We start from the raw sequence: 18328 nt of genomic DNA on the forward strand, positions 1-18328 counted from the left end.
CTGTGTATGTTTCCTTTGCTATATTTCTTTACTGGAATACATTCTTTTAAAATTGCCTTTCATGTAAAATCTGGACTCCTTGAGGGATGGAGCAACTTTGATTTTACCTCAATCACTCCATGTTCAGCATACTGCCTCTCATATAGGGTGCTTCTAACTGCTTATTATATTGTGGTCTGTAGTTCACAGCCATATAGCATTACTGGAAGAATAAAATTATTTTTAAAAACAAAAGAAGGGATTTTGTGTTGGGGGAGGGGAGCTTGGGATTATTGAAAAAACTATTCAGTTTTCAAAACACCAGAGCCTTTTCTCTTCCTGCTAGAACCAGGTCACTGTGCATTTGTAACACTTGTTCAAGACATGTAGAAATAGACTAAAACAATGAGCTGCTCATAAAATCTGTCATAATATGGACTATATATCTTTAATCTACTTAGTTGTTATTGCATAAATTATTAAGTCCATCTCTTGACTTCTGGACCTCACAAAGTTTTTAAGTATTCTGGGATTTGCTATAATTAATACAAGGCCAATCACATAAAGGAACATCTTAATATGCAAATTCTAAGATCATGCATGATACTTGGTAAACAATCACAAAAACAAACCCTAAAAGAGGGAAATGAATGTTCATAAAAGGTAATCCCTGCTATTATGGAGAATATCAAATACAGAGTCCAAATGGATGAGAAATTTCTTATAGATGATGTTCTTTTGATAAATAAAATGTTGTTTTGTTGTTTTATGTTTTGTTTTCCTTTGGCTAAAAGCTATACTTTCAGCAACTAATTCCTAGCTGGGAAACTTCCTCTGCTAATATAAATCTTCAACTGTTCTACCATTTATAATCTTAGGGATTGCCTGAACTCACTAAGAAATTAAATGGCTTGGCTAGCTAGGGTCACTCAGCCAATAATGTGTCAGAAACATATACTTTTTGACTTGAATCTAGATCTATTTAGTCTTAGATGAAATCTTTATCCTCTATGTGAGGCTATCAGTGTTAAAGTTACATATCTATAATATTAATATATATTGGGATAATCAATGTAATTATATTAGTATATAATGTCTTTCATTAAGTCCTTTTTTTGATTCTTCATCAAGTTATGGAGGAAACTTAGGTTCTGACAGCCTATTCTAGGGTGATGTTGGTTCTGCTAGAATTTATCAAACTGGAAATGATTTATAATTAACCAAGGTTGTTCAAGAAACATCCTAGCTAAATGTAGAAAATATCAAAGGCCAAACAGTGATTCATTTTGAGACACATTCATAAAAAAAGACTATTAAACAAGTTTTTAAAAAATGATGCTTTTCATCCTTAGACAATATGCATGCTGACAAAACTACAGATCCTTATAGTATATGTGAATGCACATATAAATCATTTGGGATTTATTGCTTTATTCTTTATTTTTATTAATGATTACTACATTTCCTATTTTTAAAACAAGCAAGAAAGCTAGGAGGGTACATTTTAGAGAAAGAAAAATGATGAGGTCAATCCTGGTTGAGTTAAAATTTCAATATGTCAACTAGGTGAAGATAACTATAATAATAATAATAATAATAATAATAATAATAATACCTAACTTTTATATAGTATGTTGTCATTCACAAAGTGCTTTATATATACATATATATGTATATACATTATTATTATCTCATTTGGTTATTACAACCCTATAAAGTAAATGCTGTTGTTATCCTCATTTTATAGATGAGGAACCTGAGGCTGAAAGGTTAAGTGGCTTTCAAGGTCACATAGATGATAAGTGCCTGACATAGGATTTGAACTAAAATTTTCTTGACTTCAAGTCCAATATTCTGTCCACTATGCCATCTAGCTGTTGAGTGTTCAACAAACCTTTGGGATTGTATACCTGGTGCTGGAAAAAAGATTAGAGCTGCTTTGGTTGATTTGGAGATTATCTGCTCTGAATTAAGATGATAATTGATGTCATGAAAATAGAAACTCTAAAGGAGAGAATGTAGAGAAAGAGGAAAAGGAAACTCAGAACAGATCCTCGAGAGACACTATACTTAAGCATTTTTCTTTGTATTAGAGATCTAGAAAGATTTTTTAGCCATCTAAAAAAGAACTGGGAGAAAACAGTTTCATAGAAGACAAGTGAAAGAAATCTAAGAGAAGTGGTCAAAGAGGAAAATTTCAAAGCTAAAGATCTTGAACGTGGAAATTATTAGTGATGGGAACATTCAGGTATGGAACTCCTTGGCAGAAAAACAAGGATCTGGAACTGGCAATATAGAACAAAGAGTTTGCAGAATCTTCTCCTACTACAAAATAGGGGCATGAAAGAAGTAATAGCTAATACAGAAGAAGATGATGAGATATCTCATGATCATAGATGTGATATCTTTAGGAAGAAATCAGGTTTCAGTTAGTCTGGGGAAGTACAAGTATATGAAGAAGAAGAAAACAAGAATGTAAACAAGTTGTGGCATATAATGGTGATAGAATATTATTGTGCTATAAGAAATGACAAACAGGATGATTTCAGAAAAACCTGAAAAGACTTATATGAATTGATGTGAAGTGAAGTGAAAAGACCAAAAGAACATTGTACATAGTAACACTAATATTATGCAAGGAAGAATTGTGAATGAATTAGCCATTCTCAGCAAAACAATCTAAGGCAAACCCAAAAGACTCATGATGAAACATACTATTCATTTCTAGAGACAGAACTGATATTGTCTAAATGTAAATAGAAGCATACTATTTTTCACTCTTTTTTTCATTTTTTGTGTCTTCTTGTACAAAATGATTAATATGGAAATATTTTATATGATTGCATATTTATAGCATATCAGATTGCTTACTATCTCAGAGAGGGGGAAGGGAAGAAAGAAACAAGGTGAGGAGAAAGCAAGAGATTTAGAACTCAAAACTATTTTAAGATGTTTAAAATTATTTTAATGTATAATTGAGGGAAAAAAGAAAGATGGCATTTGATAAGATATAGGAATGACATGATATTGATTGTGTAAGGACAGCAGGGAAAAAATAAATTTGTTTCTAGAAAAACATCACAGAAATTAGAGGAACAAAAAAATTAGAATATAAACCAGAAGACATAACTAACTATAGGGCAGGGAAAGGTCAGAATAGATAGAAGTTTATAACTTAAAGCAGCCTTGGGGCACTAAATGGTTTCTAATGGTTTTGCTATCTATTCATATCATTGGTTTTCTACCCAGACACAAGACTGAATTGATTCTTGGCCTTCATGTAAACTTCACTATATAGTCCCAGAAAACTAAAAAATATGCAAAATTTTAGAAGAATCTCTTCCTGTCCATTAGGAACTCATAATCAAAGGGGTGGCAATGTACATTAGGCTACCCCAATGGTACTGAAAATATCCATCCTCTCAGGTTTTTTTCATTGGTAAATTGATCAGCAGGGGTAAGGGGGACTAAGAAGATATTTAATGATGGATAAAAACAGGACACCCTAAGTAAAACTGACTTCTATGACTAACTCCAAATGCTTTTGTCTTAATCCTTTAGCTTGCCAGCATAATCTTGCCAGAAGATGAAAATTTTCTTCTGCTCTTTCGTCGAGAAACTCCCTTGGATAACAGTGTGGAGTTTATGCAGGTAAGTAGCATTTCCTTTCCTATACCAAACCTGTCAAAGGATACTCATAGAAGGTTTTAGATTGTATAGGGATAGGAGAGGGAAGCAAATACTCATCGTGATTTTCTATGTGGTTGGTTCAATTGAGAGAGACAGCAAGATGTCACATAAAGAGTATTGGATCTAGAGCCAAATCCTTTTTCTGACTTGCTAATCATGTGTCTCTGAAAGTCATTTATTTAGTTTCCTTAAATCTCACTTGTATCATCTATTAAATGAGGATATTAATACATCTAGCACCATCTTCACAGAATTAATGTGGGGTTAATGATTTAAAATACAACACAATTTTTAAAGCTGTGTACTAGGTTTTAAAGTTTAAACTTTACTTAAGCCTGAACTAAGACTTTTGGGACATGCCATCTAATCCTCAGCTATTGTTTTGTTTTGTTTTCAACATCTTGTGACTAATGACATTTGAAGAGAGGCTTACTGGTCACATTTAGGCAAATGTTCCTCTTTAAATCAGCCAGTCAATAAATATTTATTAAATGCCTAATATATTCCACACATTAAATCATTTCCAAATCCAATTTTCTAGAATTGGTAGCTAAAAACCTGTTTTCCATGTTTTGTTTTCTTCCTAATCTTCTGCAGGCCATAGGTAGAAGGTGAAAAAGATGTATGTGTGCACGGTGGGGGGGAATTGATGCTGATGTAGGTCCTTCATTTTTTGAAGAGATGCAGTGACATTGCAGGGTGATATCTTGCCTTATGCATGAATTGGATTCAAGTGAGGCAGAGTCGCACAAAATCATCAGCCTCACTCACTCCTCCAGAGTCATCAAAGCCCAGTAGCATGGTATAAATCAAGAAAACTGGCAATGGCCAATGACTGATGGCTGAGAATGCAGTGGGTGACTTTAGCCTTTCTAAAGTCTTTCTGAGGCTGCAGTTTGTCTGAGGCAACACCCATTCAATGACTAATGGCTAGGTAAGAATTGAGACAAAAGATAAACTAATTTACTATCACAACATATTCATCTGGGTCACATAAATCATCAAAGATCATTTTGGCTGAGTGGCTTCTGACATCCAAAGGAGCTCTTTTAGCTGAGTGTCTTTTTTGTAAAGATAGTTAAAGAAATGGCTGCATGGGAACTGAGAGATTTTATTTCATTTTTTAATTGAATATTTCTGTTTGCTCACTGTTCCCCAAAGAAAGCTAAAATGTTGTTTTTTTCTTTTTTAAAAAATTGACTGTAGGAGATGGAGAGGCAGAACTAAATCAGCAAAACCTGCGTACAAATCATACCTCTGACATATAGTGGTTGTGTGACCCTTAACTTCTTAATGCTCTGGGCATCCCTCTAAGATTATAATTTGTAAAGAAGGCAATGACTTGCATTGGTAGAGAGAGTTTCATATATCAGTTAAATCACAGATCCAGCCCCTATCCCACCTATAACTAAATGCCAACTGCAGATTCTGTCCCTGTAAGATTGTTTTTATTGTTCAGTCATTTCAGTTGTGTTTAACTCTTTGTGATCCCATTTGGGGGTTTCTTGGCAAAGATTCTGAAGTGGCTTGTCACTTCCTTCTCCAGATCATTTTACAAATGAGGAAACCGAGACAAACAGGGTTGTGACTTGCCCAGAATCACACATCTAGTAAGCGTTTGAAAGCAGATTTGAACTCAGAAAGATAAATCTTCTAGACTCCATTGCACCACTGAGCTGCCTGTAAGATTAGCAGGAGTCTATTTAGCTCAATGAGTTAAGGAGTGACTACTGAATAGGTCTTGTGTTTCAGATTTGGCGCAAATATGATGCTGATAGCAGCGGGTTTATCTCAGCTGGGGAGCTCCAGGTAAGCTTTGTCTAATGTATTCTGAACCTGCTGAAGGCTTGGATAATGTGTGGTTTTGTGTATTGTTAGAAATTTGAGTCCAAATGTGTTGTGCACTTAACTTCCCATGGAGTGGAGCCAAGAACTTCAAGTTTAATTTTATCACCAGTTCTCCAAGCTGTCCATTTTTGAGTCTCTCTTCAAAAATTCAGATAGTGTTACTCATAACCATAGAGACAAAGAAGGAGAAATCATCATTTTAATTATTCATTCATTCACTTATTCACTAAACAAGGACTATTATGCACCTGCTATGTTCCAGACACTGTGGCAGGTGTTGATAATACAAAGGCAAAATGAGGAATATGAGGGAAATGGGTCTCTGTTTTCTATTTTTTGCTGCTATAAAAAGAATATTGGATTAGGAGTGAGAAAAGTTGGATTCAAATCCTAGATATATTATCTTTTGACTGTGTCACTTTAGTCAAGTCACAATTTCTCTGTAGTTCAGATTTTTCACTTACAAAGTAAAGATAATAATACTTACAATCCCTACCTCCTGGGATGATTGCAGAAAAAAATCTCTCTTTAAATCTTAAAATGTTATATAAATATGTGGTAATATGAAACTGTAATCATAAATAAATGAATAAAAAGTATGTACTATGTGCCAAGCTTTGTGCTAAGTGCTGGAATACAAATACAGAAACTTTTGAGGAACTTAATTTATTAAGTAGAAAAGAATATTCATAGGGGAGTGGAAGCCAGAGAGGAGTTCTTTTTTTTCTAAGAAATTACTGGAATGATGAGTGGGGTCCCAAGAGAAGCATATCTAAGAACATTGGAGGGTTGGTTTGATTTTAATTCCTAGTTCCAGAACTGGAAGGAGAAGGAGATGAAAGGGTAAGCAGATCCTGGCAAAGAAGTTGGCCAAGAAGCTTTGGAAGAGTGGGTGACAGAGAAGGGAGTAAAATAAATTGTGGTTGATGATTTCCTTAAACAAAGTATTCTCAGAGAAGCTATCACTAATCAGCTGAATGGGACCCCAAGATAGAAGCTCCTCTAGGGAAGAGTCTCTAGTGTGGGCCACAAGGGAAGTAGTAGAAGTGATCAGCCAAGTCTATATCACCTACTAAAAATGAGCTTTCTTAAAAAACAAAACAAACAATCCAATCTTTAAAACATGGAACTCATGGAGGCTTTCTGCCTTTTGTAAAGTAGTATTTGCCTACAATAAAGGACATATGGAGAAAGACATCCACAGAAAGAACTGATAAGTATATGTAGAATAATTTTACATATTTATACATGTATACATACATATATATATATGTATATATATATATATATACCCATTTATGTCTAATAGTTACCATCTCTAGAATGGGGAACAAAAAAGGGAGGAAAAAAATTTACCTGATAATTTTATTATGCATTTATAAGGAACAGTAATTTATAGTTTCATGTGCAATTATTTTTTATTATACTGTTTCATAGAAATGCTTCTTTTATTCCATAAACTAAAAATAAAATTTTTAAAGTATTATTCGTTTATATGATCTTTTGTAAAGTAGTAATTTATACCTTTTGTGAAGTGGTAATTCTTTTTTTTGTGTGTGTACCTATAGAATTTTCTTCGAGATCTCTTCCTACATCACAAAAAACTCATTCCTGAGGCCAAACTAGGTGAATATACTGATACCATGGTAAGTAAACTCTCAGATATGCTTCACAGTAGCAGTAAGAATAACCAGTCTTAACTTCTTCAGATGACCATTCAGATCCTATGTAATCATATGAGAAAGCTGATCACTTTTTTAGGGAAGCCTAGAAGGTCCCATTTTTATTAGGTAAATAACCACAATGTTAATCTAAATTTCTTAAAAGTTTGATTCCTTCTTCATACTTTCTTCTCCATGCCTATAACGTATACTACAATTGTTCTCCTCCAATCCATCTGATCTCTCCTTTCTGTCCTTTGTCTTTTTTCTTCCTCTTGATACCATATCTCATTTTTACCTTTTTTCAGTCTTATGATACCCTTCTTCAAAACTCCATTCTCTTCTCTTTTAATACTCTTTGCTTTAGAAATTGTATTCACTATTGTCACTTCAACTATTATTCCTATTGAGGTGACTCTTAAATCTCTACCTCCATACCCATTGTCCCTCCAGTGTTCTGGCCTTGGATTTCCAGTTGTCTGTTAGATGTCCCCACTGTAGTTTCTGCTAATATTTCTTTTTATTAATTAAAGTTTTTTATTTTCAAAATATAAACATGGATAATTTTCAACATTCACCCTTACAAAACCTTGTGTTCTAATTTTTTTCCTTCCCTTCTCCCCAAGCCTTCCCCTAAATTGCAAGTGATCCAAAGTATGTTAAAGATATTCTGCTAATATTTCAAACTCACTCTGGTGTAGTAGCAAAAATAGTTTGGAACATGTCCAAAACCCAGCTCTGCTCTTTGCTATCTATATCATTTGGGGCAAGTCACATGGCCTACTGGGACCAGGCTTTTCTCAACTATAAAATAAAGGTTTTGAAGCAGATTATTTCTAAGATCCCTTACAACATTATGTAATCCAATGCTCAGAATCAAATTGATCTTTCCTCTAATCTAAAACCTGCTTTTTCCTTATTTTTCCTTCCCTTTCTGTTAATGATTTTATCATCATCTTGGAAATGACAAGAGTCACTATCTCTTTGTGAGCACCACACCTAACCATCTGCCACATTTTGTCCATTCAAGCTTTGCGAAATCTTTTGCCAACAGCTTAATGCAACAGCTCAGAATCTCTCTGACTAATAAATTACTAACTAGATTGAGCACAGGCATTATGTCAAAACTGTGTCATTTTTTTCAGTCTTTATATCCCCAGCTCCTAGGACAATGATCTTTACTTATAGGAGGTACCTGAGAAATGTTTATTAATTAAATTGATTTTGTATATCAAATGCTACAGACAAAATAGGGTACTTGTGTTTTTTTAAACATAATCAATGTTTTCCTGATTTCATATATTTGCTTAAAACTGGGATGCCATTCCCACATTTCCCATTCTTTAAGGTCTAATCCCAAGTGCTGGTTACTCCATGAAATCTTTCCTAATTCTTTCCTTCCTTCCAATCAGCCAGAAGTCATTGCTCATAACATGTGTTTTTCTATATTTTCAAGTATTTTCTACTTTATATTATGATTGTATTTTATTTCCCTTCCCCTTTAGATAGTGAGCTGTTGGCTTTCTCTCTAAATGAGTACTGACAGTACTCTGAATGAGTGATCTTGGACAAGTCACTTATCTACCCAGGGGCTGTTACCTCATTTGTAAAATGAGGGATTGAATCAGATGGTCTCTGAGGATCCTTTAAGCCATGTAGATTCTTCTGATTCTTTCTCAGTGTCTAGTACAGTATCTACCTGAATTTTCAGTATGAATTGACATATAATTACCTAATTCTAAATAAAGGTTTTTTAATATCTTCCTAGTTGGCCACAGTATTAGTAGTGGTAAAAAACCATGATGTAGTTACGGAGTAGCCCTCCATCCATTGACCTGAAAGTGATTTGGGCACCTTCTAAATTTGAGGGCGTGGGGCAAAGTCCCATTCTAGTAATGGTTCTATATCTCAAGCATTTAGTACAGTGTCCTTTTACATATTAGAATATTCATAAATGTTCATTTAATTGAATTCAATATAGAGAGAATACCAAATTATTCATCTCATTTTGTAGATGATGAAGATGAAGGTTCCTAAAGAGTAAATGACTTAGGGTTACCTAACAAGCTGAAACTAAGATTTCCTGACTCTCAAACTTAATTACTATGACTTTGGGAAAGATAATTTGATCTTGTGTCACAGTTTCTGTGACATGCTAAGATTTGCTCTAGATTGCACTAAATTCTAAGCCCCCCAATCAAGTGTTCTTGTACTCTTCTATCTCGATCCCTGGTCAAAAGAAGCCTATATTAGTTCAAAAACAAAATTATCTTAGATGTAATCATTTGTTAATAGCACAAAGAATAAAATCAAATCCTAGGACAGATCTCAATCATGGTGATCATTGCTGAGTTTATCTCTTTTCATTGCTAGTAAAGCAGTGATAGAAATGCTGAGCAAATATATGTTCAACAATAAAGAGCAGAAAAGGAAATCCCAGAAGCAGGAAAGTGTTTCTTAAATACAGAGAAATCTCTAGGTCCCATATTGATTCAAGCTTCTCTGAAATCCTTTAATAGAAAGATAATTTGGAAAATGAATAAAAATGAAATTGACTGAGGAAATTCACATAACATTCTAGGAAGTTTTTTAATTGAAGAATTATTGACATTGTTTTGTGTTGCCACTGAATGATATGATCTCAATTTCATTAATTGATTAAACAGGCTGAACCAAATGAAATACTGGCTTTCAGAATCTCTGGATTGCAGAGAGCACTTTCTTTGAAAACAGTTGACTTTAATTTTTTTGTTTCTTAAAAAATAATTAAACATCTTTAACAAGATAGCCAGTCATGGTGCACTAGCCCAAACTATGATGGAGATCAAGCTTATTTCTTTCACCTTCTTACCTCCTACTATGTGCCAGAGGGCCTTATACCTATCTCTTTCTGTCATTCCTCAGCCCTGCCTGAAGACATTTGGCAATTTCCCATTGCCTGCCAAGTATTTCACATATCTCTAACTTCCTCAGAGTTGTGTTTCACAAATAAGCATTTTGTTCTAGCATAATTATAGTATTACCAATCATTCATTCTAGCATCAAAACATCTATTCCCTTAATGCCCTGGTTTTTGCTAGCTACAAAATAAAGAGAGTGATCAGATTTTTTAAAACTCATACATTTTAGAAGAGGATCAAATGAGTGATGCTCTAATAGGAGACTATGAACATTAATTCTTCAATTAAGCAGGTGGAGAACATACATGTCTTCCATGTGTCATAACATATATTTGTATACATGTCTCTCTATATATAGATATGGATATATTTATGTGTGTTGGAGTGGTGGGAAGGTTCTCAGGATTCTGTGAATCAAATTATTTGTATTGATTTTTATTTTTTTATCCCTAAAGCCAGTGGTAGAAATTGGAACAGAGGGAAGGAGGAAAAATATGGCCTTAGTATCTCATGAGTCTACCAATATGGAAATCATTTCTATAGTGAATAAACCAGAATGGTATCACTCTGGTTTTCAAGAATATTTTTTTCTTCTATCCATGAATATAGGGGTCGGTTATTGGTACTAAATACTTTAAAATAATCTTCATGTTAGAAGTTTTCACTTTGACTGTAAGTGACCAGAAAAAATAATAAGCTGACATCCTCTGGATTATGTCAGTTTATTCTATACCTAGTAACAGAGGTCATTAGGGATCCTATTTATGGAAAGTATGGAGAGCAAGGAGAAATTGCTTGGACCTGCATAAAAAGTATGTTTGTTTTTCTGCTGTAGCCAAGTGACTTTCTAAACTTGATGCAGAATAGTTTCCTTCTGATAAGAAAAGGTAGATAAGGTCAAAGAATTCCTCTCTACTCTCCAAGTAACTAGGAAGAATATCTTTTTTTTTTTCCTGGGGAAAAGAGGGAGAGGCTTAAAGGGGACACTAATGAAGAAAATGGAGCTGAGGGGGAAACAGAAAATTTTGATATATGTCAAGAACTTGTAAGATGAAAGGATGTAATACTCAGAAGAAGAGGAAGTAAGACTACCGAACACTCAGGAGTTGAGAAATGTAGTTCTTCTTATAGCAAAAAGAATTATTTGTACCTTCTGTGAAAGGAGTAGCCACTTGAAATGCAATGATCCTCCAAAAGGAGTGATATGTGCATCAGGAAGTGTGCATTCAATGGGATATGTGAAGAGAATATTAAAACTGAGAAAAACCAGCACAACTATTAAGCTCACATGCAGGGAGCCCACTGCATACTTCCAATGATCTTTCCCCCTTCTATACTTCATTAGACTATCATGTACATTCCTCCCCAAGGGGGTAGTCATTCCCCAACTGAATCTTGTTTTCTCCTGGCCTCACATCTGCTGGAGTAACAGTGCGCATCCTTTAAGTCCTGATGCCAAGAGCCCATGTTTTGTCCAGAATAGGCAGATTCTGCTTCCTCTGGAATAAGGACACTTCTGGGTCCTCACTTTGGATGGCAGAAAGAGATTGAGTGTACAAATAAGCCTCTTGGGATGGAGAATGGACATATACACACAAAAATAACCTAACACCTTGGAAGCAAATGAAGAACTCCATAAACCATGAGAAAAACAGAGCTCACTTGGGCATCTTGTCATCTTCTGTCTTTCCACTGTCTCCTTTCTTTTTACCTGCAAAAGTCACTGTATGTACTGGAACCTAACCTTTAGAGACCATCCCTGTCTCCAATCCTGACTGCACGAAAAATTTCTGGCTAAATTTTAACAAAAAACCTTTGCATAGCTGGTGGATAGGATTAAAAACTTTAGTATCTTGATTTGTTGAGTGCAACCAATGATGTACTCTTTTCATTTGCCCTGTGAGATATCTTTTTCAGCCATGACATCAATTAAAACAAGATATTGGAATAAATCGAATTCAGTTATGATATTGGACTTCCTATATCTCAAGTTGTTAAACCAATTTTAAAAACTGCAACATTGTTCTCATTTTTAAAACTGTCATTTAAAGTGAGCTAAAAATGTTTGCCACTAAAATAAGATACTGTTAATATATTATTTTATATTTAATCCTTTTTAATTTCTGTTTTGCATATGTTATAAAGTACACAATATTTTAGTACTATGATGTTAATAAATTGTATATTTTGAATATGTGGTAAAAAAGATTTTATTAATAAGGATGTACAATCCAAAAAGTCTAGGGAGCATTGCTTTAAGGAATAATGTATTTATCAATGCCTTCAGGGAAGAGATCATTCAGGAAGATAGATAAAAATGAGCCAAGTAGTGATAATTGGTGATTCTCCACTCCAGGTGACTGAGAAAGTTTTTTGTTGACCTAATTCTAATAACAGAAGTTTGCTATCTTGTCAGTGTGTGAGATATCTGTTAATATTTGTCAAACTTGGTAACTACTATCCACTTCTGGTGATTGATTTGAGCACAGATGTTACTGCTGGGAGGAATATAGAAACTATTTCTAGGGAAGACTTCATGAGGAGAAGTTGTGTTTTCATTAGTGCTTTCAAGGCTTTGGGAAAGAGACACAGATTTGAAAAGTACACAGATGCTTCTATTTTATTTGTCAAGGAGGATGATCTTTGGATTGGATAGAACAGAGAATCAGAATGTCCAGCTATCCTTAATAAGTTCAGATTGCTGCTTTCATTCAAAGTACATTCGGGGTCCTGAAAGTCTTGTCAGATACAATGATTTTTGAAAGATCTTAAAAAAAGAAAAGATCCATGGCAGAATTGATGTAGAATAAATGGTGTTCAGGTTTTTGATAAAGAGAAGAGAGTAGATTTTGCAAATGAAAGATCCAAATGAATATCTTGCTTCAACTCTTGGAATTATTCTAGAGTAGAAAAATTCTAGAGAAATTGTATCAAATTCAAATAAAAATGGAGGATACTGATCCATACATAAGAATTCCTGTGCATCACACATTGGTTTAGTTTTAAAATGTAATGTTATTTACATTTTATTATATTTTTATTTATTTTATTAAATACTTCCCAATTATATTTTAATCTACCTTGAAATATTTGGGCCACTTATGACTCACAGGGCATTTGTTTAACACTCTATTCTAAACTATTAAAGTGCTGGTTTATGTATATTTAAAAAGGAAACAGTGATCATGAAGAATTAAATTCATCAAGAACAGTTCATTCCAGGCTAACTTTAGTTTTTTGTTTTGTTTTGTTTTGAGGGGTTTTTTTGGATTTTTTTTTCCAAAATTAATAGACTATCTTTATCTCAGCAAAAATCTGATAAAATCTCTGATGCTGATTCTACTTTTGGGAGCCAAGATGATGGAGTAAACAGTGAATCACTGGAATTCTCCCATATTCACTTCTGGGCAAACATAAAATAGCAGCCCAAGACAGGTCCTGAAGAGGTAGAACCAACAAGAGGACAGGGTGAAACAATATTTTAGCTCAGGAAATTTTTAGAATTGGCAGGAGGGGTCCATCTTACTCAGGTAAGGGTTTATCCAATAGTTTGGATAAAAGGCATGGATGGCATGCCTAGCAATTTTTCAGATATTACAAATCTAGGAGAAATAACATTGACAAAGTCAAAATTCTAGAGCTAAATTTAAAAAGATGATAATTGTGAAGTCTTATCTGTGGAATCAAAAAATCAATTTTGTATAGAACAGAGGCACAGACACATAGCAGGTTGTATGATTAAAAAATATTTGGGGGATTAAATGTACTTCAAATGGAACATAAGTACATTACAAACCTTCTCTTTGCTCTTCAAATCAGTTCTAAAACTTCACTACTTCCCACTCAACAAAGGATTTTTATACTTATTAAGGAAAGTATATATACTTATATATCAAGGAAATTGAGACCACTCCTTATGAGCTCCATTTTCTCCCGGATTCTACATTTCAAATCTCCTCAATATCAAGTACATCCCATTCTCTCTTCCTTTTCTGTAGTTTCAGAGGAAAAGATAACAGGAAAGAATAAGGTTAGCTTCATTATTTGTGTCTCAATTTCATCTCCTCACATTAACCTTTGAGAACTTTTGCCTCTGAGCATTTCCTATCATTCTTTATCCACTGGCTCTTTTTTTTTTTTTTTTTTTTTGATATAATATAGAGACAATCAAATCATCTTCCCTACTCCATCCTTAAAAACTTTAAATGAACCTTGCAGTCCTCTCAAATTATTATATCACATCCCTCTTTCTTTTCACAGCCAAACTCTTAGAAAAAGCTGTTTACCCTTGTAACTTCCACTTCCTCAAATCTCTCACTAGCACTCTTCAAGACTTCTTGAATTTCTTCTATTTATTGGTACCCTCTCTTCCATATATTTAACAACATTTATCCCACAAATTTTATTAATTCCTTACTGGTTTCAGGCATTATGTCAAAGGTTTAAGGAGAATCAGCATATATGTTATATACATATATATATATATAGTTATATATATATATAGTTATATATATATATAGTTATATAGTTTTATATATAGTTATCTAATAGTATCTAATAGTAACAGCCTTTTAAGAAATTAAGCTTATGTAATTAGTTAATAAGTGAAACTTAATCTATTTTTTTTAAATAAAGAGAGAGCATTATAGTGATAACTGAGTTAGAAAGCTAGAAAAAGGTGTTATTGGGAGCCCTAAAGGTGTACATATGGGTGAGAATGGGGAGGAGAGAATCCTAGTGGATCTCTTCTCTTTACCTTCATGGAAGTTATGATATTAAAGTTGGCCCTTAAGGAATGGATAGAAAGTCACTAGATGAAAGGAGATGAGGAAATAGCATAAAGTATTATGGAAGGAAAGTTCAAAACATGGTCTAACCACATATGTATAACAATCATCAAATTAAAATCTGAATGCATAATATTCTACCAATTTTTAAACTTGTTTGAAAAGGAAGAATAGCAATACAACTAAGAATACTATCTGCTTGGTCCTCTAAGGCTCTGTCTGAAGACTGATCAAAAAACCTGATAGAGAATTAAATAATTTGAGGGAAAGGCCACAAAGAGAAAGTCTGGCTTCATTACAATTTTTAAAAGAAAATAACACAGCAACACCTTGATCATCATCAGGCTTGTCTTCCAAACCTTAACACCAGCAAACTGATTAGCCAGAAAAATTGACTTTCCATCTCATTAAATCCACAAATAGTCCCAATAATTGATATCGTATCATATACTCAACAGGAACTATGGTGAGGAAAGTCAGTGGGAAAGCAGAAGGGTCAGAAAAGCACTTCTATGGGGAGAGGGAAGTATTACCATGAATATAAAATGAGCTAAGGGTTGAGGCAAGGCTTTAAAATGGATGGCCTAATACTGCTGGTAACTAAAAGAGCAGTGGAGTGGCACAGTGGATAGAGTACTGGACCTGAAGTCAGAAAGATGAGTCCTCCTGTGTCCAAATCTGGCCTCAAACACTTATTAGCTGTGTGACCCTGGGATCGTCACTTAACCCTGTTTGCCTCAGTTTCCTCATCTGTAAAATGAGCTGGAGAAGGGAATAGTAAACCACTCCCCTATCTTTGCCAAGAAAAATCCAAATAAGGTCATGAAGAATTGGACAAGACTGAAATGACTGAACAACAACAAAATTAACATTAATAGGTGCTGCTAAATTCCTACCACCCCATTAGGCAGAGCTTTTGTGTTAATAGTCTCTACATTTGAATGGGGAAGAATTCAAGGCAGCATGGTGTCATGAAAAACACACTGGACTTGATCAGAAGACATGAATTCAAATTTTGATTCTACAACTTACTGGCATCATTTTGGGCAAGTCACTGTATCTCAATTTCCTAATCTGTAAATGGGGCATCAGAATCCTTGCTTCAGGCAGATATTTTTCACACAGTTGTCCTGAAGATCAGCTAAGATAAGATCAGTAAAATCTAATCTCATAAATAAAAGCTGTTTTTTTTTTTTTTGTTGTTGTTGTTGTTGTTGTTGAAAAAATCAGTGACTAAGCAGAAACATTCGATAAGGGCCAAAGGTGAAATTTGAATCCAGATTTTCCTTACTCAAAACTGCACTATGCAATAACACTTCAGTCTGTAATATTCATTCTTTCCTTGCTCCCTTATCTCCCCCTGCCCCCACTCTTCTCTCCATCTCTTTCCCTCTCTCCTTTTTCTTTTCCTCCCTCTTTTTCTTCCTACCCTTCTGGCCCCTTCCCCCTTCTTTTATTTCTTTCTCTATCTCCCTCTCTCTCTTCATATTTTTATGTCTCCATTAGTCTCTCTCTTCCTTCACCTCTCTCCTCCTTCACCCTCTTTCTCTACATTTTTGTCTCCCTTCACCTATTAATCTATTTCTTCGCCTCCTTCCTCTTATTTCTACCTCTTCCATCTATTTCCCAGTCCATCTATTTCTTGCTCTTCCATAACTGTAATATCCAGGTTTGCTTTCTGGAGGATCTCAGGTTCAGCCCCAGCCCTTGGTCTTAGTGGCAGAATGTAGGAGGCAAGAGAGCCTCCAGGAGGATGATCAAAAATAGAATGTCTCTTTTCCAGTCTTTCTCAACCCTTAAATACCCTATTACAATTACATCATTATAGTATTCTGATTATGTGTGAACTAGAGAACCATTACATCACCACGTTAAGTACTAAGTGCATTTAGTTGATGGCTACTGCAAAGAGTACTTGTTCAACTAAAATGTATCCATCTGGAGACTTTTGGAACCTATCTATCCATAAGACAAGGTGTCTTTGAGAATTATCTTGAATATTCATTCCGTTTTTCTGATATGAATGAATAACAGTAACTGACCCTGTCCAATGAGATTATTTTGGGAAATGTGGATTACGGAAATAGTACATGTCCTGAGGGACCCACTAAGTCTGCTACTGTTCAGAATTGTAGTATAAGAAGAATCCTGCAATGGGAAAAGCATCAGGTGTATCACAGGACATGAAACCTTCTGCTTTTGCTCAGGCAACTTTTTCTTTCTTCTATTCCTTCCTTTTTTCTTTCCTTCTTTCTTTTTTAGAATCAAATGTTTTACTCACTAGGTTTTACTTAATAAATGACTTCAAGATGGCTTGAATGAGTATGGTAACATTTAAAAATTGATAGAAATGCTAGATGAGCCTTGGTAATATATTCAATGAGCTAGCAGTAGAGGAAGGAAGATTTTGTTAAACTAGTCTTATTTGACTTCCTGATTAATGGCCTGGGCAAGGAAGGAAACAGCATGTTAATGAAATCTATGTATAACAATATAATAAGGATATGCCATCAATATGAGGTAGGAGAAAAAGAAAAATTAGTGATCTGGATGGAGAAAAATGTTTTTAATTTTTGAAAAGCAAGCTAGTTAGCAAGTGAAACCAAACTTTTATTTTAAAAAAATATTAAATACCACCTGTTTCATGACGCCTCCTATTATCCTATCTTCTGCTACCCCCATAATATAACACATTTATTACCATTCTAATGCCAGCTGGATTTTTTTTCTTCCCATATACAGAAGACTGAGCACCAGTCTTGCAGTCAGAATGACCTGAGTTTGAATTTGACTTCAGAAATTTTCTTTAACCTCTCTGGACATCAGTTTCCTCAAATGTAAAATTAAGCATTTTACACTTTACATTAATGTGGCCTCAAAGATCCCTTTCAGCTCAAAATCTATGATCCTATGACCCTTAGCCATCATTGTCTCCTCAGATTCTTCATAGCACTTTGTCTGGATCTATCCATTATACTTATCTCATTATCTCTTTTGTTATTTGTGTATATGGCTTCTCCCCCCAATATTAGATTATAAGCTTCTAAAGGGAAGTACTCATGTCATATTTCAATGCACAAAAAATAATCAGAAAAAAAATATAGAATTGACTGTGATGACCCATGAAACAATCATAAAATGGTCCCCAATCCTGTGTAGTCTCCTTCAGGTTCTGACAAGTTGGTGACAGAGTAGTAGGAAAGTGGGCAAAGGATGCCAAAATATGTATGTTTTTAGGCCATCTATAAACATTAATTTTTCTCTTGATGATACTCTAAATATGAAATTTTTGTCCAGTAATTAATAACTAGATGTTATTAGAAGAATGAAAACATCAGTCTTGACATTCTTGCTAGAAATAAAACCAAAAGAATTGAATTCAATGTCTTTCCTCTCTTCAATAGTTCCTCAAAATCCCCTACTTCTTTCTCTTTTACAAGGCCCAGAAATAGCTATAAAGGAC

General features: G+C 34.3%; 1 protein-coding gene across 1 annotated transcript in view; it reads left to right on the forward strand.

The window, feature by feature from the left end:
* SCGN (secretagogin, EF-hand calcium binding protein) overlaps nucleotides 1-18328 on the forward strand; it is a 64091-nt gene that overhangs the window by 26011 nt on the left and 19752 nt on the right. The window contains exons 4-6 of the mRNA XM_074285129.1: nucleotides 3541-3630; nucleotides 5422-5478; nucleotides 7086-7163. Of these exons, the coding sequence (XP_074141230.1) occupies nucleotides 3541-3630; nucleotides 5422-5478; nucleotides 7086-7163 (225 nt within the window). The remainder of the gene's footprint in view (nucleotides 1-3540; nucleotides 3631-5421; nucleotides 5479-7085; nucleotides 7164-18328) is intronic.

Source organism: Sminthopsis crassicaudata, chromosome 1, assembly GCF_048593235.1.
Source record: "Sminthopsis crassicaudata isolate SCR6 chromosome 1, ASM4859323v1, whole genome shotgun sequence".
Classification (NCBI taxonomy): domain Eukaryota; kingdom Metazoa; phylum Chordata; class Mammalia; order Dasyuromorphia; family Dasyuridae; genus Sminthopsis; species Sminthopsis crassicaudata.